The 24,252-nt window shown below is 43.1% G+C and overlaps 1 protein-coding gene across 4 annotated transcripts in view; it reads right to left on the reverse strand.

Annotated features, from left to right (window-relative positions):
- Window positions 1-504: 504 nt before the first annotated feature.
- Window positions 505-24,252, reverse strand: part of LOC119181153 (F-box only protein 30-like) — a 28,197-nt gene continuing 4,449 nt past the window's right edge. For 2 of the 4 annotated variants that reach the window (XM_037432338.2, XM_075875584.1), the window contains exons 5-9: window positions 22,349-22,599; window positions 19,718-19,792; window positions 16,162-16,270; window positions 15,012-15,176; window positions 505-11,417 (exon numbers count right to left, since the gene is read on the reverse strand). In XM_037432338.2, coding sequence (XP_037288235.2) covers window positions 11,235-11,417; window positions 15,012-15,176; window positions 16,162-16,270; window positions 19,718-19,792; window positions 22,349-22,599 — 783 coding nt within the window. In that variant the 3' untranslated portion in view covers window positions 505-11,234. Of the gene's footprint in view, window positions 11,418-11,440; window positions 12,460-15,011; window positions 15,177-16,161; window positions 16,271-19,717; window positions 19,793-22,348; window positions 22,600-24,252 lie in introns of those variants that run through there. The other 2 variants (XM_075875586.1, XM_075875585.1) reach the window with 2 other exon arrangements.

The raw sequence follows: 24,252 nt of genomic DNA on the forward strand, positions 1-24,252 counted from the left end.
TTGCACCTACCCTTCTTTTTCCCTAGTGTACAGTAGCCAAAGCAGCGAGTTATTCACATTTCTTTACCACTTTCCTTAGTGTTGAATACCCAGAAGCAGCTCGTTAAGACCTTTCCCCTTCCCACTAGTGTAGGGTGAACCAATAATGAACTTACAATAAGGAAACATATGAGATTACAGTTCTCAGAGTGCAGTTTTTTAATCTAAACCAAGTCGCTGTTCCTCTTTAGTGTCCCTTTAAAGCTGTTTCCACGTAGCGATAAAAATTGCCAATTTTACAGAGTTCGTTATATTGAGGTGTAACATCGTTCCTGCTAACATTGCATATCGCTCCAAGCATTTGAAACCTTCAATATGCAATGCAAGCACAAACACGCACACACACACACATACATCCCCAGGCAGACCCCAGAGACAGACAGTGTAGTGCACACACGTCGTGCTCCATATGTGTCACGACACTAGACAACCTATTTGCCCAACAAGAAGACAAGACACAAGCAGTTAAACATTGATCGGGATTTTCTTTTCCACTTTACAAACATGCATTGGAAAGGCATTACAACAAAACAGTCACATCACAAAACAGAGGTTCACTTATTTCAAAACTGCGCGCTCCATACGCGAGGAACACAACAGAACCTGTACTACGAGTCTGTTTTCCTCTGGAACAGTTATTTCGGTGTAATGTCAATCATAATCTGCCATTTCGGTATGAGAGCGGAAGCGGCGCTCTGTGGGGTGACCCAGGACAACAGGACTCGTCAAAACAGAAGCCTCCGAGATCGGGAATCGCGCGGAAACCCTACCACATCGTTACGTGACTTTCACGCCAGTGGAAGGGCGCATGCATCGTTGCACTGCCATAAAGGTGGATTGGGTAGAAGCGCCACTATCAACAGCAGCAGTTTTGGGGATGTGATGTTACATTCACACCATCATTGCTTCCGAGAAATATAGTTCCAGAGAGACGACAGATGTGCACGTGAACTCCAGTAATCGTGCAGCATGAAGAAAAACATCCCCGCATTTTTCATAACGTAACCAATCCCGCAACAATGCCTGGCATACAATACGAAAAAAAGAAAACTTTTGCTCATCAATCCACATATTAAAGAGTATCCAGACAGGATCTAACTAAACTGAGACAGAACAGTTAAACCTAAGTAACGTGAGCATGTGTAGACCGAATGAAGTTCAGATATCATTTTACTCCTTGCTGAGCATGTTCGCAGGTCGTCAATGGCAGTGCCAATACCAAGGTAGAGGGCTTTCAAGCCCTTAATCCAGAAAATAACGTAAGATCAGGAACGAAAAAACACGCGCTAAGATACCTGCAAAAAAGTACGTATGAACAGAGCATTGTGTTTCATTGAGCACTCGTGTGACATTGAGCCACTCAAAAGCAGGAAAATAAGAACCTTCACAAGCTGCATTAGTCCAACACATCTTCTATAGAATACCAGCACCATCAAGAGAAGAAATTACAAAAAAAAACCCACACCGGCAACTAAACATGCTAAAACACGCACACACAGTTCTTTCAACGGAGGCTGTCCATATTACAGCAAGACATACAAACATCACTGCTAAACTTACATTGTAGATATGTGACTGGAAACAGTCGTTTCGATCAAGTGATCACTGCCGTATTCTGAAGCAAGAACTTTACTGCATGCAATACTGGCCACTTGCATCATCATGACGGATGTCGCTGCTGCTGGCTACCAAAAGCACTGCTAGTATCCAGAACCACAGGGATATCCAAGTATATTCCAGCCTATTTTATGAGCATGAGCATAGAGTCAATCATATTTTTACAACACATACGGAATGTTGGGGCCTTATATGCTTCAAGAAGCTGGCCAAGAAAATTCCTAGTGACTGCATTTTCTCCTCAATGCCAGCAACATTTTCTTGAATGGCATAAAGCTGGATGTCTTTTTTAAGGTGACAAGAAATTTCTACCATTTCGTACGCAGCTGCCAAAAAAGTACTTCTCAGACTCCTGTACATAACTCGCTGTGCACACCTGTCTTTGAGGGACATGACACAATTGAGGTTTACGGAAAAGTGGAAGCAAAAGTGGAAAAGTGGAGCTTCGTAAAAGTAGAAGCATCAAGTTTAACATCTGCAATGAGAAAAGCCCCTAAATGTTACACATGTACAAGCCATGCCCTCGCATGATTAGGAGCCTTTACAGTTGGCTTTACTGAAAACTAAGAGCATAAGTAAGGTTACGCAGTGACGCAAAACCACAGAGGCAAATGCTCTGCTTTACGGATTATTTTATCCACACCCAATCACCCAACTACTGCCTAAATGGTGTGCCTTAGCCACCAGTGAAAAAATACACTGAGCTACGGGTAGTTCTAACAACTGATACTTTCCCAAGCAGTGCTGTTGGTAGAAGCCAGCAATGGCGCCAACAGTACAACAGCAAGCTGATGGTATGGTTGAAAAAAGACAGCCGCAGAGTATCAGCAAGATGAATGAATGGCCAAGTTGGCATGCTTTTGTCGTCAAAACTTACCAAGTGCAACAAAAGACATAAAATGAGGAACATTGCAAATTCTTGTCCTAATGGGCGGGCAAGTTGCCAGGCTTCCAACACCATAAGCTTCACCTCACTAGAGCACGGCACCTTCAAAGCTTAACTTTACAGCAATTAAAGAAAAACAACTTTCAGGTACAAGAATGCAAGCATGCTGTCATCTGATGGGTCACTTCTGCGACCTGCATCACCTTACCCACTCTTTGTCAGCCTGGTACTACTGACAAACAAGCCGCTGCAGTTCTTCATCAACGATGATGAGCTCAAAGAACTTTACAAACGGGAGTAACAGCTACTGTTTACATTTGTGATGTAAGCAGTTGCTGCTGCTACGATAAGTACCACACTGCACGAGCAGTTCTTGGGAAACCCTTGCAATTCTTTGTCTCAGGGAACATCTCTACCAGTTGATGGAGATGTTGCAACTGACACTTTTGACTTTCTTTTCCCTCCATTTCCACAATAATGCGAGGCCAGACACACATGTACACGTATGCATTTAGCAACCATGTGTGGTCAAAGTTTGACAATTCTGCAATATACTGATCAGTTTGTGCAGATGGCAAAAACTTATCTGACCTGCACCCAACAAAACTGCCACCGCTATGGCTTTCAGTATGTCACTTTGCTATAATCCATTTCAGGTCAGAGCTCTCACACACCATCTCTGGCGTTATAATGTAAAGAGCGCACCCAGTAATCTCACACCGGAGGACACCTTAGCTATTATGTTCACCAAGAGGGCGCTCTGTCGGACAGATTGCGTTCAACCTTCTTAACATTATGTACCTACTGTTCTGCTGCACTTAGGAAGTTTCGAAGATGAACAGTCTACAATTATATTATAACAGCCACAGCCATTGTTACATGTTATACAGAGCTACATCAGACACACATACACGCAGCACAAACAACATACTGCAAGTCATCTTTTTTTTTCTTTGTCACAAAAACTGGAAGTGAGAATCTCAAAAAGCCTTCTATAAAAATATAATTAACAATCACAATGAACTGCTCTCTCCCACCAACAATAAAGCACACAGAAGCAATGTCAGTTTGACGACTCGAGTTGCAAACAAGAGTAATGACATCACAACGCGACACGTTACGTCAGGAGGCAACAACTTCACCATTTACATGACTATCCTCCTTGCAGGATTAAATGTTATCACAAAGAGCAGCAACGCTGTGACACGCAAACAACACAACACTCACACCACTACGGAAACACATCTCCTCACTCGAGAATGAAAGCACAAAGATAAAGACACCGGGAACTTGGGAATCGAAACGCAGTCTGTGGCAGCTAATGCGCCCCATGCAATCTGCACTACAGTGGATTGCAAGTTACAACGAAGATTGGGATTGCATGCGTTTGTTGAGCACAGCTTGGAGGGACCGACAACTGATCACTGTGTAGTGCAACCAAAAAGATGTTACCCCAACTAACTACTTATTTATTCAATTATTAACAGATACACAAGTACGTACTTTGAATAAAGCACTATAGGTCGCACAAAGCAAGAGGAAATATGCCATGATAAAACACTGTCACAGTATCTACACCCTGTGGGCTTTACATATACACACACACGGTATAGTTCTCATTAAATATTTTGCATTGTTAAAGCAAAGAAACATATCACTATCATTGCAAAAGCTTATTCATATTTAAATTAATTTGCACAGGAAGCCACTGGTACCTTGCCAATCGGAGTGTTCAACTGAGCACCATTCCAAGCTCTACCCATGGTAACATTTTTCCTTTGCCTGGCACATAAGCTTGTATGTCCCATTTATGTTTGCACTCCATTTCCCTTCTGTAACTCCTCAGTAACCACCAGAGGTGTCACGTTAATGTTCAAGTTTACTTCGACAGCGCCTTCTGCACTTCCTCCAAGTGCCTATGAAGTTTTCGGTACCTAAAAGATACTGTGCAACTTTCTACACAAAAGTAAAAACTAAAAAAAAAACGTAATTTAGAAAATTTTCAAAAGAAAACATGCACATATTCTTTACTGGCTATTGTAGAAGCTACATTTTCTAATGCGAACAGTGTACTGTCCAGCTATATCTCTCTAGTGCTGTCCAACTTTCGATCACTGATTAAAAATGGCTTGTTATCCCAGCTCTAACCAAACTTGCCACTGAAAAAGTCTGCTATGATAACGCACACAACCTTTGCAGAAGAAACAGCAAAATAGCTAACCCAAGCAATAAATGTTCCACTAGAAAGCATATTTAGATATCAATCGTCAGTCCCTCCAGCATGCTGGAACAAAGGTTGAGGCTACACAGACACAGATCCTTTTAAAAATACATTTCCGAAGCACATCTCTAGATGTCTTGGCAAAAGCAGGCTTTGTAGAGAAAGACATTTTTTGATTTAGTACACGTATCGCAAGCAGAACAACTCTGGATCACTTCCAACCTCTTTCTTTGTATACCGAGGAATGTACACTGTCCAAGATATCAGGTAGCAGATAAATGTGGGAACTGCATTAGATACATCTTTGGTCGCAGTGCCTAGTTCAGATGCGGTTGTTTAACGCCCCTTGGTGATAGCACCACTACCCTGGCTGAAGAATGGCTTCAAGTGGTCACCAATAAAGGACAGCACTCAAAGCGCTCATTTTGGGCTATGACAACACCACGCAGTTTTTGTGTTCAGTGAGAAAGAGGCCCCAATGCTAATAACAGCACTGGGAGACATGTCCGAAAGGCATTCTAATTGAATAACACACTAGTTCATGCGACTGGGTGTTCTAACTGTATATAACTCATGGTGCAAGATATAGTATACTCTTTAGGTGGGGACATTTGTTGGCAAAAGAGAGACTTGGGCTGGTTGGCTAGTGTTCATAATGGATTCGCCTTGTGATTCGTCTCTGCGCTATTCTAATACGAACATTTCTTATTTCTTAGTTTGTCTGCAATGAGCACTAGACAAGATAAAAAAACAACGGCGCACATATGATGGTCTGGTGACCAGCAGCAAGTACTATCTATTTTAAGAATGATGTGACTTCGAGACAATACTTTTTATGTACCATTGCTACAGCAAGCCATGTGGTTGGCCACCGTGCTAGAGATAGGCACAAGCTGCGTTTTTTGGTTGCGATAAACACTGTAAACCTTCCCAGCTTCAGTCGCCAGCATTCCAGAGCCACCATGGCTGACTAGGAAATTCATATCTCCCATGACGTGCTGGTTCCAAAGGCAGCACCTTCTTGCCTTGAAGTTGCATCGCCCTGCTGATATCTGTTGCCGTAACCGGACTGAGGGGTGCACGGCATTAATACTTTAGCTCGTCAATCACATCTTGCTAGTGTCCTCACCTAAAGACTATAATCTACCACTGTAGTTGAACACCATAAAGCCAATGCTACACCTAACCTACCAACTCTGCAATCTCATTCTTTTTTTATCTAGGCCTTAAGGTTAAGGCACACAGAAATGGATTGAGAAAAATGCCTTACACATGCTTTGGCACTGTAAAGTTTTCCCCACACCTTTAGTGCATTAGCGCATTTTCAGCAGATCACTAGCTACACACCGCAAAGTTAGTGGGATAAATCCCTGCAGCCCGCTAGAGTACCACAGGCTACTTCGCAGTGTTACAAGACGGCTGCCCTAAAGATGAAATTCCATGACAACTCTTTACTTCCAAACATTGTCCTGATGTAAAAATGGTGAAAGTGGTGCTGACGGACCATCAACGTGGGGATAGAGTTGATGATGCTTTACCTTTCCCGAGCATTTGGAAAGAGCAGGTGTTGTTAGTGTATTTGTAAAGATGGTTGGCCAAGCTTCGCTGTTCCACGACATGTGACATTACAATGTACTGGAACACATAGAAACAGTTTTCGGGGGCCATTGATAAGAAATGCAGCAGGTAGGTATGGAAAAGCAAGATCAAACTAAAAGCATGCTTCAGCTGGTGACCTTGCAAACACTCGACAAAATACAAGAAAAAACGTATTGGCATAATCTTGCCAGCATCTTATTCAAGCCCACAGAGAAAAAAAAAGAGCCCCTTCGAAATTCAGAACAGTGTAGCATCAAAGCTAGAATTGAAAATCAGAGCATTCATGCAAAAGCAGAAGGTGCTCAAATTTACATGTAATGTTTGCTGCTTGTCATGCCTTGATGCATGGCATTGAAACTATGAGGGGGAAATACAACTGTAATACAGTGAGTGCGAAGCGTTTAGAAGGAAGACAACATGGCCATCAGGAAAAAATAAGACAAGTGTAACACACATCAATGCAAAAAGACAGTAAGGAAGTTGGAAGAAGAAACACACTTAATAACATGGCTTTCAGGTTTCTGCAAAAAAAAACCCTGAGCTGCCAAGAGATTCTAGGTAAGTATGTCAAGCCTCATAAGGTTCAGCAATGCTGCAAAGGGCTTTGGCAATTTCCTCCTGTACACAGAGTGTGCATATCTACTGGTATTGGCAGCAGATGATTTTTGCAAAAATCAATGTAATCTACCTGTTTTTTTTTCTTAAGTATGCTGATCACTATGCTGCCTCTTTACACTTTCATCATTTACATCACTACTGATGAATGTACGCATTGGATGCAGCCCCACAAACAGACACGACAGCTTGGAAACAAAATAGATGCTCATTTTCACTCATCTCAGAGATATGTGGACTGGAGGATGCGCAACGCGACGCAGAGATTCTCGCAAATGCCGGGCACACGCAATCCTAAAACGCTATGCCAGCACGAGCCCATGTCGCATTCAATAAGGCCGTCAACGTCTCTAGGTACGCTTTGAAATCGCAACGTCTGCGGCGCTGTAAATCAATGCCTCACAGAAAGCAGCAACTGTCGGCCTCTCAAAAACTGGCATAGCATGTTCAAAAACTGGCACGGTATGCAAGATGAGAAGTCCTGAAAGGACTAATGGCGAGCTCATAAAACTGTCACGTATCGAAAGTTCAAAAGTAGCGCCGAAGTGTGAGCTTTGATACAGTGAGCGTTAGCATAGAATGATTACCAGCATATATAGGTGCCGAAATACTGAAATATGTAGAACCACAGCTTGCAGCACCCTGTGACAATGTGACCGCGTTGAGATGAAGCGACATTACACTTTTGAGCTGCATATTGCGTCAGCAACAACTGCCACTGCCAAGGTAATCTTGATCAATAAAGTACTGGGACACCTGTGATGCAACTGCATTACGGTTAATTGAAAGTGTCACAAGATGCCAACAATGTTGCTGTTCCTAGAGACATGCTCACACATACCTTGATATAATGAATGGACAAAATCACCAGATGCAACAAATTACTGCTTACCGTGAAGCAAATCTGAAACAGCATAAACATGTACACTCATACCTCGACATAACGAACCCACGTATAACGAAATACCAGTTATGATGAAGTAAATGAAAAATAGTCTAGCGATACATATAGTGTTAAGAATAAACCTCTATAACGAACTTTCGGATATAACAAACTAATTTTTGCGTAAGGTGCAACTTCTTTACAATGAGGTTTGAGTGTAATGAAATGTAGCAGACCGGATGTCACTAAAGTCTAAATGTGTTCATGCTAGTTTTTCTCTCATAAGCTAATGCCACTTACAGCACATCGATCCAAGGGGCTTAAATAACACCCTCCAGCAGTGTTGCCAACATAAATCTTGCACAAATGCAATACTAAATGAATACATATGTGAGCACTAAGGCTAGCATATTATATTCAAGAGGACTGACTGGAATGCGCAAGATGACACCCACAAGCAGGTGTCAAGGCTGTTTGCTTCTAGAGACAGACACCATCTTCCTAAGACATCGACACCAGCCATCCTCGAGAAAATCACGTCAATCAGAGAAAGCCAAAATGGTTTGCAAGCCTTTTGACGGCTTGCTTACAAAGCACATACCCATGGCAAGAAAACAAAAACAGAATAAATAGGCAACAAACATAGAAGGAATAACGCTACACACATCCCACCTCTTAAACACAGGAAATCTCCTTTCAGGCGTCCGCAACTTTTACAACCCAATCATGACACGCCAACGAAACATATTTAACGTCATAAATTATGTACAGAAATGCGTAACCAGAGCACAAAATTACAAAATGCCATATCTTTTGAAATAACTTCATCTTAAATTCTTAACTGACAAGACTTGGCCATGAAAAAAATTAATGATTACGTTTGGTTGCAATTCTCGTGCTACAAGTTAAAGGTTTAGCTGTGAAAATAAAATATTGTTCACCAAAGCACTGAGTCAGCTACTCATGCATGAAAATGAAGTTCTGTGCTTCGTGTGCAAAAATATCTAGAAATATAGCTGGCACCTTTTCAACATCACATGTTGTTTCAAAGGGTGCTGCATCAGTCGAAAAGGACACATGTGCAGTCAGTTTAGGTTCAAAAAAGAAAATGTGTTGCGAGTGTCTAAGCAGATGGCAAATGCAGATTATTGGCGAAGACAACCACTGCGCAGTGCAGTTACCAAATGTGCTCTTTTCTACCCTACAAGGGGGTCACTTGAATTTGCCTCGACAATATGAAAGACCCTGAAATTTTCGAGTGGCAAGCACAGAGCGACCAAACGCCGAAAATCTCGCACCACAAGCTCTCCCTTCGTCGGCAAACACCACTGCAACCGACCATTGGTTGTAAACCTGCTGGTACTGAACTGCGGAGCGGAAACCGCAAGAAAATCCACAGTCGGACGAGAACTGGCGCGTCCAGCCTGGTATGGCCGACAAAGGGCCACAATCGACGAAGCCGGCTAAACTTCCGCTGCTTACATGCGCTCTGGTGCACACCACAAGCCCGGTGCACTAGATCGCACAACTGACATCACCAAATTCGTCTACACTCCTACGCTGACATGCACTGCCAAAGGACGACTCTTTTTCACCTTGGGGCGCAAACTTGTTCAGCTGGAAATGTTTGCACATAAAGAAAGATTCACACGAGGGACCACTCGTCTCACTCGGACCACAGATAATAAACTGCAGCAGACCACGCATGGTAAATGCTTGGACTGCCAAAGAAAAAAAATCGCCATACTTCACGTGGCAAAAATCTTCCACCGGTTCTTTTTTTTTGAACATTTCAAAATTTTAAAATCTACTGCACCTATAAAAAACAACAAAATAAAATTTAAGCAAGGTTCCATGCTGAAAAGACACCTTTCGGGTCCCTTCCTGCACACCGAGTCTCTTAAGCAAAAATGGTGGCATCGACAAAAACTATATACCGTGCCTAATGCGTTGTTTGAAAGTGAGAGCATGCTCCGAAACATTTGCACTGCACTGCATGAATATTTCTATGCCTGTTCATATTTTCACCTATAAGGAATACATCGTCCTTATACAAATATTGTTTCCGTATAGTATGGAAAAAAGTCATTCTTAATTCATAAATAACTCATGAAAAGACAAAGTCCTGCTCTCTTTCTTTTTAGCAGGCCACTCAGAACTTCGATTCCCCAAGTCATGCCGGTGTTCCAGCCCATATTGTGGCACGTACAAAGGTACTGCACAGGCAAGCTAGCTAGCACACTTGGTCACACTTGGCCACACTTGGCCCATTGTCATATTTCGCTACCTACTCTAAGCTTTCGTGAAGCAACAGGCCAAAAACTTGACTTACTGCCTCACAGGATGTTTCCAATGACATGCCCTTCGGCCTAGCAAAAACCGAAACAAGCATGCAAAATTATTTGCGGCAGTTACGACCATTCACAAGCTGCCACCTCGCCTAGATCCGCATGACATGCGCAAGCAAGCTGCCCTCTGCACTCCAAGACAAAAGGTGTATTCCAGAGTCTTCCTGCCACAAAACAATAGCCATCATTCAGCTCAGTAACTTCCTCGCATTATCAAGATGCTCCCAAAACTTTTCGGTCATAAACGGCCTGCGTCTATAAGTATGACGTAGCACTCTTTAAAAGAAGGCAGTGAGCACACAGTTTTCAGGAATAGAAACACAAGCTGTCCAGATGACGATTACTGTTGAGCAATGCAAGAACGCCCTGAACACTTCCACTTGGCTTACACTCGTATCGAGAAAAGCTCCCCGATTTGAACTTGACTCGCCTACGCCTTCAATTCAGCACAAATGTGTTTCAAGCGCGCTGCATCGAAGGCGGCGGCAACTCAAGTTCAAGTCGAGAAGCGTTTCTGAATGCGGTGGTCAGAGTGCACATACTTCAAGTACACCGCCGCCCTACTAAACTGCCAGAACCCCTCCCACACTCCGTTCTCGTTTCCCTCTCGGTCTCCAAATTTACCGCTACGCCCCAAGCACTCACGACAAATCTTCAACTTGCACAAGCGGCGCATCGTATGTGATGCCGTCAAAGCCCCATTCTATCCCTGCGCCAACGACAGTACTTTACTGATAAAAAAAAAACGAATTCATCCCATTGGGCAACTGAGCATGCACTTCAAATCTGCAGTTCTGAGCAAAATAAGCAAGACAACGGGACACTCCACGCACCTGCAGTGTGCAACCCTACCCTCCAAACGCAAAAGCAACAGCGCCCAATGAAAGACATCTGATCACACTACGTCGTGGAGTATTAGGCTGCAACATCCTTTTTTTTCCCCCAAATCAAAGTTCACCTTCGTCAATTCCTCACATGCCAACAAGCAAACACAAAAAAAGCTAGTGCTGCTTAAGTTGGCAGCATTTACATAACAACCTCAATCATGGTCTTTGGGCGAGAGTTCCCGATGCCAAAGCAAACGGCCGTAGGCCTTTTCTTGATGTTGGGCTCAAAAAACCTGCACCGCTTCAGGTGATTGGACATGTGCTCCTCGTCCGACAGCACCCAATTCGTGATTGGACTGAATCCATTGCTGAAGTACCAGCTCTGAAAAATAAACGGCAGGGTCACTATGCTGCCGCATCAGGTCTGTTCATCAGCTCCCCTACATGCTACCTTTTCGTTTTATTGGCACTGATGTCACTACGAATAAGGAAAAGAAGCGTACACTTATGGGCTTGTTTTCTTCATTAGACACAATATTAATGAGATCTAACAGACAATCATGCCAAGAAAAGTATAGGGGATGTTATATGAGGTAATTATAGCGTAAATGTGAAGAGAGAAGAGTGGACAGTAAGATAACTTGCCAGGAGCAGAGACGGAACCTGCGACCTCCAAATAATACATAGGATGCTCTGTCACACAACAGAAAGTGATATCACCAAGTTTCTTCGAACTTTTCACTCATCAGTTCGTATTAATTTGTAATGAGAATATGGTGAGAACAGTTGGAAAGGTCGGTGTAACACCAGTAGTTTGAAAGATTCTAGTTTCCTCGAATATGCACAAGCAGCTATCACCACATTATAACGGACACCGTTACATGTATTGAACCAAAAACACATTTAAACATGCAGATCATTATAAAACACAGCGTGCACATAAACAAAAAAAGTTTTACTTTAGACAGTAGAAGTTGCTAAACAAGGCAGAAGTTCAGAGGAACCACAAAACTTGAGGTCAGGAAAAATACCTTGGACATGAGGCATTCCTGAAGCCATTAGTAGTTTAACAAGAAAACACCATATGTCAAAACATTGGCAGCAGCGACATCCTGTGCTCAAGGAATTTCCATCATTTTCAGTTTATCTCCAACCTCCTTTACGATCAGAAGTCCTCCAATAGCCGTGATGATCGTAGCATTCTCTGAGACGCTCGTGCATTTCTACACCACGGACACGCTGTACGTTAAGCCTTGTCGCCAGCTTTTCCAATTTCCAGCTTATCACCTGATAATGGGTTTAGCATGCCAAAACCACGGTATGATTAGGTAGCTTGCTGTAGGGAGGGACTCCAGATTAGTTTTCGTCATATGGGACCCTTCTACATGGAGAATCCAGATTGTTCATTGTCTGGATGAACAGCACTGCAGAATAGATTAACGTGTGACAAAAAAAGTAAATTCAGACAAAACCAATTCGGGCTGCATATGCCATGCATGCTTCTTTTTCTCTTCTCACGAGAGCAAACAGTTAAACGCGCAACCACTGCCATACATACATGCACCGTGCCAGAAAGTCAAACATTCCCGATTATTATAGATCGCCACAATAAACTTCACTGCACAACACCAACCGCCTTATAACGGTACGCAGCCACCAAGGATAAAGCTAGCATCTTCGATGCCAGCTGTTTAAATGTAACGGGTTAACCGCTTATCATCTTTCTCGACAGCCACCGACTGTTTCCGCAACTATCATATGTACAGAGTGAATTGCTTGTACATTCGTTTTTCACTTTTCTGGGCCCAAGTTCGTCCAATAACAAGTTGGCTATTTTTCAGCCCAGTTGTAGCTTTCTTCACAGTCACAACCACACAACAATACGTATACATGAAAGCCTCGCAGAATTTAGTCTAAATAAAAACAACGTTATAATATTATGTGGGGTTTTACGTCGTAAAACAGTGATATAATAATAATGATAGATGCTGCCCGGGAGGGCTCTGGAGGCCTCCGGATGGCCTACATTTAGCCTCCTCTAGCCGTTACTTACACAACGCCAGCCAACGTTAGCGATGACTAAGCTAGCATTCACTCGTGCTAACCCGCCTTACTACGTGAGTAAATATGGCAAGCCAGGGCACCACCATTTACAAATCTTGGAAGCGAAGGGGGAGGGAGCGGGGAGAAATATGCCATGTTCTCCCATATAAGACATGACTAGCCACCAAAATCACACCCTATGTCGTGTAAAACTGATTCTCTTGCCCTTGACAACAAGTGAACCTTTTCACTCAATCGGTTTCGTTTTTATCTACGGTTATCTCATCCTTGGCACTCTTTCACATGGCCCTTTCGTTGCAGCTGTTCTATGTGAAGAACCAAAGACGACAGGGTCTTTTCAAAAGTACAGTGAAGTTATCAAGAATTACCACGCAAGGGATGCCTCAGGCACCAACAAGCAGCACTTCCTATGCTGATGTCCAGTACAAAGTATTTTGTTCACCACTATCAAACCAATTCATCATCGGCGACCTTTCCAGAGCTGCAGGCTAAATTAGCACCAATGAAGTTCGAAGCTGTCAACAGACGTTCCGCAATTCACCTATGCAAAATTTGCGGGACTATTCAAGGCGTCGCAAAGCTGTTTGAATAATTGAGCATGCTTAGATTGTCGGATGGTTGCTTTTGTTACTGTAAGGAATGCCACCATTACCTTGCTGACAGTCAGTAATTGCTATATACAACCACGAGTGCAGGAAACACACAATTGCATTGTACTGTAATAACTAGAACAACTTGTTGGCAACGTAAACACCAACATAAAAATCTTGGGCAGCATGGCTCTGACAGCAGCTATGTATTTCAGGTGGCTCATTGTGGTTGCGAGCACTTTAGGTCGATGCAGATTAGCAGACTGCTCATATCTTTGTACCTGTTGTATTCTTATCGCTCAGTTTACACCGAAGTGACAGACAGCACAAAGGTCGCTTTGCTTGCTACAGCAGCGGCACCTTAATGAGCTATGCCAGGTCAGCTGCTGAAGTCTTTAGCTGTTAGTGTTGCTTTGCATAGCACATCAATTTTTTGTTATTGTAATCATTGCTTCACCCTTGCAGCAATACTGCGACTTCTTTTAATGTGATTGTGGTAAAGAGCTTGTGTCGCAGAAATTCGGGTGTTGGTGTCGGCGCCATTGCTTGTGAGCGAAAACTCATCGTCTTGTCCGTGACCAAAAAATGAAGAAAGTTACAAACAAAACAAAAATAAAAAACTTTTGTCTGAGTGAGCATTGAACCCAGGTGATCTCCAGGGCAACAGGTTTCCTACCACAGGGCCACGTCACTGCTCGAAACTGACTTAGAAAAACCACAACATGAATACCGTGTAGTGGAAGGAATCTGCTTAATTAAGGCAAGCAATGGTGCGTGGCAGAAGCAAAGAACCAGGCCAGGCATCACAACATGTGAACTGCACAATGAGTGGGTGTTTTGAAGGCTTACCCATTCCAACGTACTTAAACATGTTCGAGCATTGCCTTACGAATGCATCGTGATTCACTGAATCGCAAAAGGAATAATTATGGCAGTAACAACTGTACTTGCAGTAGGCATTCCATGATACCCTGAAATACATAGACAATGTTGTGCATGCAGTTGTTCGTTTCTTTACGACACAGTTGAGGCATGAAACGACGATCGAAGCCAGGCTAGCGATTGAAAAGGCGAATGCGCCCAGGGCTCAATCACCCTACTGCGTTCTGCTTTTGAAGGCCAAGCTCAAGCGTACTACAAATTTGTTTTCTTACCTGCGTACCTCACAGGAAACTAAAGCCTACAAATGTAAAAGCAAAGGCCTCAGATTTAAATTTTTGGAAGCCCATATACAGGGCATGAAGTTATCTTTAGTGTCTTTCAAAGCAGCATGTTCGGTATGCACATCTTTTGGAGCACCAGTCATGCAGAGACAAGCTTACCTCTGAGCAGACACTCCAGCAACGTTTTCCTAGCCTCTCCCATTTCAACACCACCATTCCACGGGTAGTCAGAAGTGAACACGAGACATCCCTCAAATGCTTTGAGACCATGGAGAAGTTATTCAAACTGAAGGCATCCAGAAAGCCAGCAATGAACTGCAGAACCTGAAACAAAAAAAAAGGCACTTCATACAAAACTCCTTTGTGTGTGACATAAAGCAAAAGCACTACATCACACCCATCCCGATGAGGCAATCACTGTATTTCGATTCGAATCACTGAGAACCCAGCCCCAAGAAATAAAAGGTAAGAACTAAATTGTGCAGTTCGATGCCTTAAAACTGCCCAGTAGGTTATGGGAGATGCCACAGTGGAAGGATCCGGGAAATTTTGACCACCTGGTGTTCTTAAATGTGCATCTAATGCATGATACACGAAAACGTGTGTTCCGCCCACACAAAGAAGCGGTTGCCATGGCCAAACCCACAATTTTGTTTCGCTAAGCAACACTACATCCAATGTACCACATTACAGGAGATGTAGACTAGTTGCCTGAATCAGCAGATGCACAGTTCATAACAGAAGTAAACAAGCCACGCAGTCACCAACTTGATTTATTGCCAATCACGAGTGCCTATCGAGAGTTTTCTAAGGGAAAAAAAGGAAAGGGGGGTGGGGGGGGGCAGGCACTAACATTGCAATAAGTCACTGTTAGGCACAATCAATTATTGCATCACAAAAGAGTCTAACAGACCCTTTTCATAGCTACCAGTTTTTCATAAGATAGTTTTACTATTCTGGAAAGAGTCTATTAGACTCTTTGAATAATTGTAAAGGTAGCTTTTCTGCAAAGCAGTTAGCGCAACTGATGACAGTCACTTTTACTAACAGCGGGCTCTACAAATAGTGCCCAATTTGCTTTCACTATGGCATGGGAAATGCAGGCTTGGCTCTCCTGATATAAGTATGCATAACAGACAAGCCCCAGAGTGTGCAACTAGTATATTGTCTCCACTTGAAGCATGACAGCTGCCGCCATAAGTTAGGCAAATGCACGGCACCAGGAAGCGCACTTGTGGACTACGAAAAGAGTCTATTTGTCTCTCATGAAAAGAGGCAAGTTGTCCCTCACAAAAGAAAAAGATCTCACTTCGAAAGGCAAGTCCAACAATGTTTTGCCACGGGACTTCATGGCACCACCAGTTTCTTCACAAGCGCAACTAGTATGCGAGTGTCCGTTGGCCAGGCGAGATTTTGCCCTGCAAGCATGATATCAGCGCACATTAAAACAACGTAGGTGTGCATATGTGCTCACAACATGAATGTCTAAAATTCAGAAATGGCAGGGGGTGACAAAAAAAAGTCACAGTTTCGGCATAAGGCTGAAGAAATGAATGCGATAGCAACACATTGGGCTGTTGTATAAAGTAAGGCGCGGAGAATTAGGAAACATGAAAAATGTAGTGAACACAGTCGACTGTGTTTGAATTGACAATAATGCAGTAACCATAATATCTAAACAGGTGTTGTAAATAGTTGACTAAGTGAGGTTCGACAGGAGGCGAAGTCCAAGTTCGGCATCGAGAAACGCAACAAGCCACTGGTTTTCACGTCGAAGTACATAAACGTCGAAGTCTCCAGTGACTAGCACCGGCACATCATGTAGGCACATCGCATGAAAGTTGTGCAGGAAGAAGTTCATGATGTCAGTTTGCAAGGTTGGTGAGATGTACACTGTTATGACGATGAAGCCGTGTGATGTTTTAACGGCGCAAGCATCACCACTACTCATCTAGGGCAGCGATTCGAGTTTCTCTGTCTAAAGTGATAGTGGCAGTGCACATTTCGATAGGAACCGAATTCACAGGCATGACAGGACCAGCCATTCGATCCTGTTACTTCAGGGTGAAACTGGAGCCAGAAACATTTTGGAATGCCCCTTTTATCCAATTGTATGTGCTTCAGTGTACCCACCCCTCCATTGATCAAGCCACATGCCATGTTAAGGGAAATCATGTATGACTTGTCGAAAAAAAGTACATGCTTTGTTCAAGAATGATTATTTTGAGTCTATTGACAGTAAGCCAGTGGTAAATGGTGTACAGTTACACCTGAATACAACCAAAGTGACAAATTTCTGGAAAAATTTATTATACAGTAGACTCCTTTTAAACGAAACCTGAAGTAATCAGGAGAATGTGTTTCCTTTAACAGAAGTTTTGTTTACTGAAAATTAGACAGGGGTATATTATTCATCTACGAAACCAAACATAATAGTGGCAGTTGTTCCATTTAAGCATCAATTTCATTTAAGAGAGCTTCGCTTAACAGGAGTCTACTGTATTGTTATAAAGAGGATTTCGTTATATGCAGGTTAGATAAGAAAATTTGAAAAATAAATGCACAAATTAAACACAAGGGGAACTGAAGGGAGAGCTAACCCAAAACACTCATTTAGTGGTAAAAAACTGCCTTAACCTTGCCATAGAAACTATATACACACACTTAGTGGGTTTTCCCGGTTGCCAACATGTTCCGTAACAAGTCCAAATTGATAACCTGCCCCCATGCATATTAACATTTACGAGCGGTAAAAGCGTGCGAGCACTGCTGAAGCAGAGATCAAATGAACCGGCCTATCTTTGTCGCCTGGAGGGCGCATGTGATAACACCCCCCGCATGTTAGAACAGCGATCGAATGCTCAAACAGAAAGAAAACCGCCCGTTTTATTAAAGAAGCATAAAAAAGCACAGGGCAGAGTAGTATTAGTGAACTTCGATTCTCAGGGCGCAGTCGCGATCGCTGCCACATGCATGCTATATCGGCAAGCATGAGTGTACTTTCAACATGAAGAGACTGTGTGTAAAGACCACTTCTCCCAGGAGTGCCGCATTTGCTTATACCAGTGTTTTCTAGGAGTGCCGCGATATTGGATCCAAAAGAGTTGGCTGCCAGCCTCACTTCCTATAATATTACAATTTGTTGCTATTGCATTCAACACGTCATTGGGTTGCCAGAGCTAATCGGCTAATCATGAAGGGTACGATCCCGCGAATTCAACGCGCAGCAGTAGGCAGCAAAGCGTGTGATGAACCAACCTCCAAAGAACCATCATTGTCACAGTGGAGTCAAATAGTTTCTGTCAGGGCCTAATCTGGCATCTGCTCGGTAGTAAGGACACGGTTGTCCGCATAAAAAAAAAACAAAGCTTAACGTCGATGGGGGCCACTCCATGCGCGCGCAGCGAACCCTTGCACGTGCGCACAGAGTTGAAAATGAAGAGCGACAGACTTGGATACTGCAGAAAGCTATTTGGTAAAGTGCACTTCATATGCAGGGCGGCCCCATATATGACGCCAACTAAATATGTAAAAGTGCAAATTGACACCACCTGTTTCACTTAGAGACTTCTACAGCAATCGAAGAGTGGCACTGCTAATGCAAAAGTCATTTTCTTATTTTGGTTTTTGGTTTGATGGGAGGGAGAGGGCACATGGGCGCATGCACCGACGTAGGCAACGCAGGCTCAAGGAACTCAGGCCCGCCTGCCCACTTTTGGCACACCATGCGCTTGGTCTCGTCTGGGAGTCGCCGGTGCCACGAGCGCATTGTGGGCGCCACCACCGCTTCACGCCGCCCCCGTTTTGTGCTTCATGGGCCGCAGGGCAACCGCGCCGATAAAGCATCATCCTGTCAACATGACAAAATCTGGGGCATAATTCCTAGATTGTTAGTTACGAAAATTCGTTATAAAAGGTTGTCTCACACTGTTACTCTGTTACATAAAGGTCGAAAATACATGTACTGTGGGAATTGAGGCTAGCCCCCCACTATTGTGCGGGCTTTTTCGTTCGCTGTCCTAACATATTCTCCCCTCCTCTGCGGTCCTTGGGCGCTGGGGGAGCGGGAGTTACGTTGACCCCTTTGACCCAGATGTCGATGGTGGCGCTGAGCTAGAGTCTCTTGGGATGTTTCGCGAGTGTGTGTCGGGAGTCAGAGAAACCTCTTTGGTCAATGAAGGGTGAGCACGCATTTCTTTGCGTCCGTCAGCTTTCGTTGTTTAGAGCTTGCCCGGACATGCCAACAGTGCCCTACGCCCACGGCAAACGCTTACTTTTCGGTGCCCCTTCCGAACGCTAGGCTGAAGAGCGGTGCTACGTGGTCGACTATGCGGACCTGTACCTCTAGAAGTCACCGCGAGCGGAGTTTGCCCTTCCTCAAGCGATTGGGCCGTGTTGTCACTGATCGTTCACGGAGACCTGCTTGCGGCACCCTTTGCAGCCGAGAACCATAGATGTTTAGTGGCATGAAAAGTTTGTTCAAGACGAACACATTACACATGGTCATGGCATAAAACTAAAACTGCGCAACTTACTATAAAATTAATTACATATTTCAAATCGGCATAGAAGCCTACATACCCACAACAAAACTTTCCTTGCCCTACACTACAGATATACGATACTTTTTTTTCCGAATCACACCTCCCCTTAATTTTACACAAAGTTCCTTTAACATTGAGCTTATGATCAACTCTCGAAGACATGATCAAATGGTTAATTTGATGTTTGCTATAATAAGATTCGACTGTATAAAAAACATGAGCATCAATACCATTCCAAATGCTTCACTTAATCTGAATACACAGCCCGCTGAAACTGCATCAGTTAGTGAGAGTGATGGAATGTCCTGCTAAAGCACTCACCCCTCAGGCGCATCACCCTTCCCATTAGGCTTCACTTCTTCCACTGACGATTGTGTGACAGCTTTCAGCACCTCACTGCCAGTGGTGGGAGAAACATGCAAGCTTTTAGAACTGCTTTTTGAGTGAAACAACAATTGCAATTTAGAGCAGAAACCTGGCGTTTGAAGCGGAAGTTTACTGCTACAAGGGAAACTGCGCACACAATTAGACACAACACTGCGTAACTGTGAAGCTGCTTACATTCAAAAATTCACAATAGTACTGATTCACAATACATTCATATCCGAGTTACCTCTTGAGTCTCCTCTCACAATTTTTTGTTTATAATCAACAGTATGGTATACTGCCGTTAAGACGAACCCTGTTAAGACGAATTTTCGCTTAAGACGAACAATGTGGTAGTGTTTCTTTGGTTTCCCCATAGACTCAATGCAAAAAAAAATCTGTCAAAGACGAAACCGCGTAGCAGGCCTCTTCTGTAAAGACGAACTATCGCTGCGACCGACAATGACGAGGATTCTCCGCAATGAACATTATAGTCTTGATGGGGGCATTCAGGCAAAGAATAAAAAGCAAAATAAAAACAAAAAAACTTCCTGGTACCGACTCAAAGCAAACCAAAGCAAATTGCAAAGTGAAGGGAGGAAGCGATACATGCGGAAAAGAAAGGTCAGCGCACAAAGCTGGTAGTATTTCCCTGTAGGTGGAGAAAGGGGAGGCTTTATCAGCAAAGAAAGCAACAAAAGGAATTTGTGCTTTTGTATTCTCTTCGCGTTCTTCGGTACCCCAACTGGAGTACAGTGCAGGACAGAAGATCACAAGAGCTTGGCTAGAGGGGAAAATGCAAGGGAAGGGGGGTGAAAAAAGGCCAAATGTAAGTGAGAAAGGGAACAAAGAATGTCTGTGCAATATAACCTCATGAAACCGAAACCACAGATGCGGCATTAGCACTCCTCAGGGGAGTCAGATGCATTGTCATCGCCGTCACACAGTGCGCGCGAGCACATGCTGTGGTCAGTTTCTGTTCTGCATAGGGCCTGTGCGTGTTGTATCTGTTCCCAGTGAAACGCAGCAGATTGTGATGTGCAACTTTCATTATGAAAGTGCACGACAAAAAAGGGTAATTTTGCACACTAAACATAGCTGCGTTGTGTCTTTTTCATGTGCCCAATGCTTCTGATGGTGAGTAATGTAAACGGAGATCATCAGCAGCATGTCATTCAGAAAAAGTTACTGCGGGCTGAAAATAAAAAAATATCCGAACCTTAAAGAAAAGCTTGCAGGCTTTCATAAGAAACTTGCGTATATTGGCTTTGTCAAAGTAGAGGTATGTAATTGAGGCATATCCAAAAGTGATAGCAATGCCAGTAAAACAGCTTCTCAGAAGGTGAACAGCCAGAAGAATAAATTTTCCATTCTCTGAAGAAAAATTGTGCTTGTCTCTCCCTTTTTATCTCTTTCTAATCGTCAAAAAAAGGTCGTGCTACAGTTTTATTGTTAAAAAATCGTAGCAACTAATTCTTGAGAAGACTTATTATGAACTTGCCAAATTGAGTACTCATTATATTAGTCTAAATACTCTTCTTGAACGCATAGTTTTTATCAAGCTGAGCCAAATAAATGCTTCAAATGCATTTTCTTGTTGCTTTCCTCTCTATCGTAAGGACACTTCATTCAGAGCTTTCAAGCAACATATGTTGTATTTGGGCGTATTTGGCATGTTAGCGTTTGGTTTTTGGGGGCACTTCTGAGAAAATTGACTGCTGATAAGATTAGCAATTGATCGTGGTCCCTTGGAGTTCTTCTTAAAGGGAGTCTACAGTCCTGTTCTGACAGCTTAGCCATTATTAGAAGTATAGTCCCAATTTTTCCTGGCCTCAGCACTTTTTGGTGTAACAAGAAACTTAACTAGTTGGTATAACTTCAGTGTTTGTTGGTTGTTCAAGTGGCTTGGTTTTGTACAAAAATTTTTTAGTTACGATTATAAGCTTCAGAAACTTGAACTGTGGGGTTTCGCGTGCCAGAAACACAATTTGATCCAGACGCATACTGCAGCGGGGAACTTAAAATTCGGTTCATCTGCCCAGTTGTTTAACACATGCCTAAACATAACTACACTTTTTTTTCTCTTTCAACTCTTCTTTCCCGCCCCACCTTGAAATTCAGTCACCAAGACTAATGTCATAGCCACTGCGTTAGCACGATGCATAAACTTCGAATTAGTGAATACTCTCCACCGATTTATACCAATTTTGGAGTGCACCATTTTTCTGTATACACAACAGAAAGCATTGTTGCCATAAGCATCTGAGAAGCCCACAAAGGTAACTTTCAATTCTACTGCCCCCCCCCCCCCCATAATTCTTATAGAAGGGAGTGTCAAGGCCTTCAGCAAGAGAACCTACTCACCCCACCCCCCCCATTAAAAAAATTCCTGGCCCCAGGCCTGGTGGCTGCAGTGATTGGAAGTTCCAACATTCCTAATCATATTAGCAAGACACAATTTTTCACAATCTTGTTAGTCAAAAACATTTTCTCAACAAAGCAACGTTTCGCAACAAAGCGCCACAACAAAGCATCATTTCGAAAAATTGGGGAAATCAAACCGCCCTCAACTTCTACGCAACTCACCGTTCGCTCGTGTCGCCATTTTCAATTGGCCTAGCTTCCGTGACCAATGACGGAAAAGAAACACCAAAGCTTCCCAGCACTTCACTGAAGACAAGTTGAGATCCTGGCGATATCGGGTGAAACATCCTCCTCGAGTAGGTACAGCCATACTGTGCCAACGGACACCGGTGCTCCAGCCAGCCGTTGAGGCCACAGTGTATGTCCCTGTGGACATTCTGATAATGCCAGGCGTATTCGTCTCGTCGAAAGACCTGCAAACGCAACAACCCATTATGTATTAGGACACACTCTGGTGCTTAAGCCCCTAGAGACTTGAATGAATAGCTTATTTGGGGACCTTGTGAAGTTTTTAGTCAGAGTACGGAATATTTATTCTAATGACTCCCACATAAGCAATTAATAAAATTTTTAAATGCTGCATCACCAGAAACAGTGATTAATAAGCTTTTGTCAACTGCATTCTGGTTTCTGTTGAGGCTTTCCCAGGGCTACTGAGCTTTTACTTTGAGGCCACCTTTCTAGCATGGGAAGAAGCCTGTTGATACAGAAGTCCAATGTGTGTATCGGCTCTAGGGTGGTACCAGTTTTTCGCCTTATTTAGGGAGGACACTGGTCTTAAAAACTCTCTTGCAATGAAGCTGTTACACCGAGTAGTGCAAAACAGAAGTCCCTGTCGTTAACAACCAACATGCGCTGTCTTCAACATCTTCATCTTCTGCTTCGCTTCCACAACACATGCAACAATTCGTCTGGCATAGACGATAGAACGAGTACACAAAAAAAAGAGAAAAAAAAACAAATGTAGAAAAGACATAGGCATATAGAAAGATCGAGAGAGAACTACAAGGAGATAGAGAAAAACATACACAAAAAGTGATAGAAAAGCACACAGCAAGAAAAAAAGAAAGAAAGTGAAAAAAAAGGCATATTTTGCATTGCCAAAAAAAAAAGACTACATAGAGTCTCAGCAAAATCCATCAAAAAAAATGAACATAAATTTGGTGCCATGTCCCCCCTTAAAGGGACACTAAAGTTGAATTACAATTTACGCCAGAGTGAAAGCTCAATGTATGACAACATCAAAAACAACAATATTATCAACAACAGTGCCCTACTTATCGAGAAATCAAGGTAAGTGCACAAGAACACCGCCTCAGTAGGACATTTTCAAAATGATCCAGATGACCTCAGACAGACTGCCTACAATTAATCACTAGTAATCGATCTAGCTGCACTAAATAAAGAACCTTCCCTGTATCAAGAGGCACAATAAAATGCTGCTTGTTCATTTTTGTTTGATTCATAGAAAAAATAACCGCTCGACGTTACTATGGGGAATGGCGCGAGTGGTTCAAAAATTCAATTTTCGCGTAGAGACACTGGACAGGTGGTGCCGTCTAGCGGGGTGCAGTTGAACCAAAAACATCTGAAATCTCACGAGGCAATGGCGGGAAATTGATCAATGGCTTTTGTTGCTGCTGTGGCTTCCGCTGCTTTTGGTCTGCTGCTACTAGTGAAGTAAAGCCGGGCAACGTTGTGCACGGCAACAGGTCTGGTCGGTCCGCTTCTTGAGGCGGGTAATTTTAAGTGCGCTAACCCGATGCGGGCCACTAAAACATGATTTTATTTCAAAATAGGCCCTCCCTTGACACAAAAGTAACACTACGAGGTTTCTGAACCGCCATTTCAACAATCAACGCTGACTTAATAGTTGCCTTTAGCGTCCCTTTAAAAGTTATATGAATGTGTTACCCTTTGTGAACAAATGGGTTATCGGAGGTATATCGTATTTGCTGATATAACACTCATCCCTACATACAACCCCTGTCTCCAATTACCCCCTTGCAGAAGAATATATGAAAAAAATATCACCACATATTTTCTATAAACTTCAACCAGAAAAA

This window comes from Rhipicephalus microplus, chromosome 10, assembly GCF_043290135.1.
Source record: "Rhipicephalus microplus isolate Deutch F79 chromosome 10, USDA_Rmic, whole genome shotgun sequence".
Taxonomy (NCBI): Eukaryota; Metazoa; Arthropoda; class Arachnida; order Ixodida; family Ixodidae; genus Rhipicephalus; species Rhipicephalus microplus.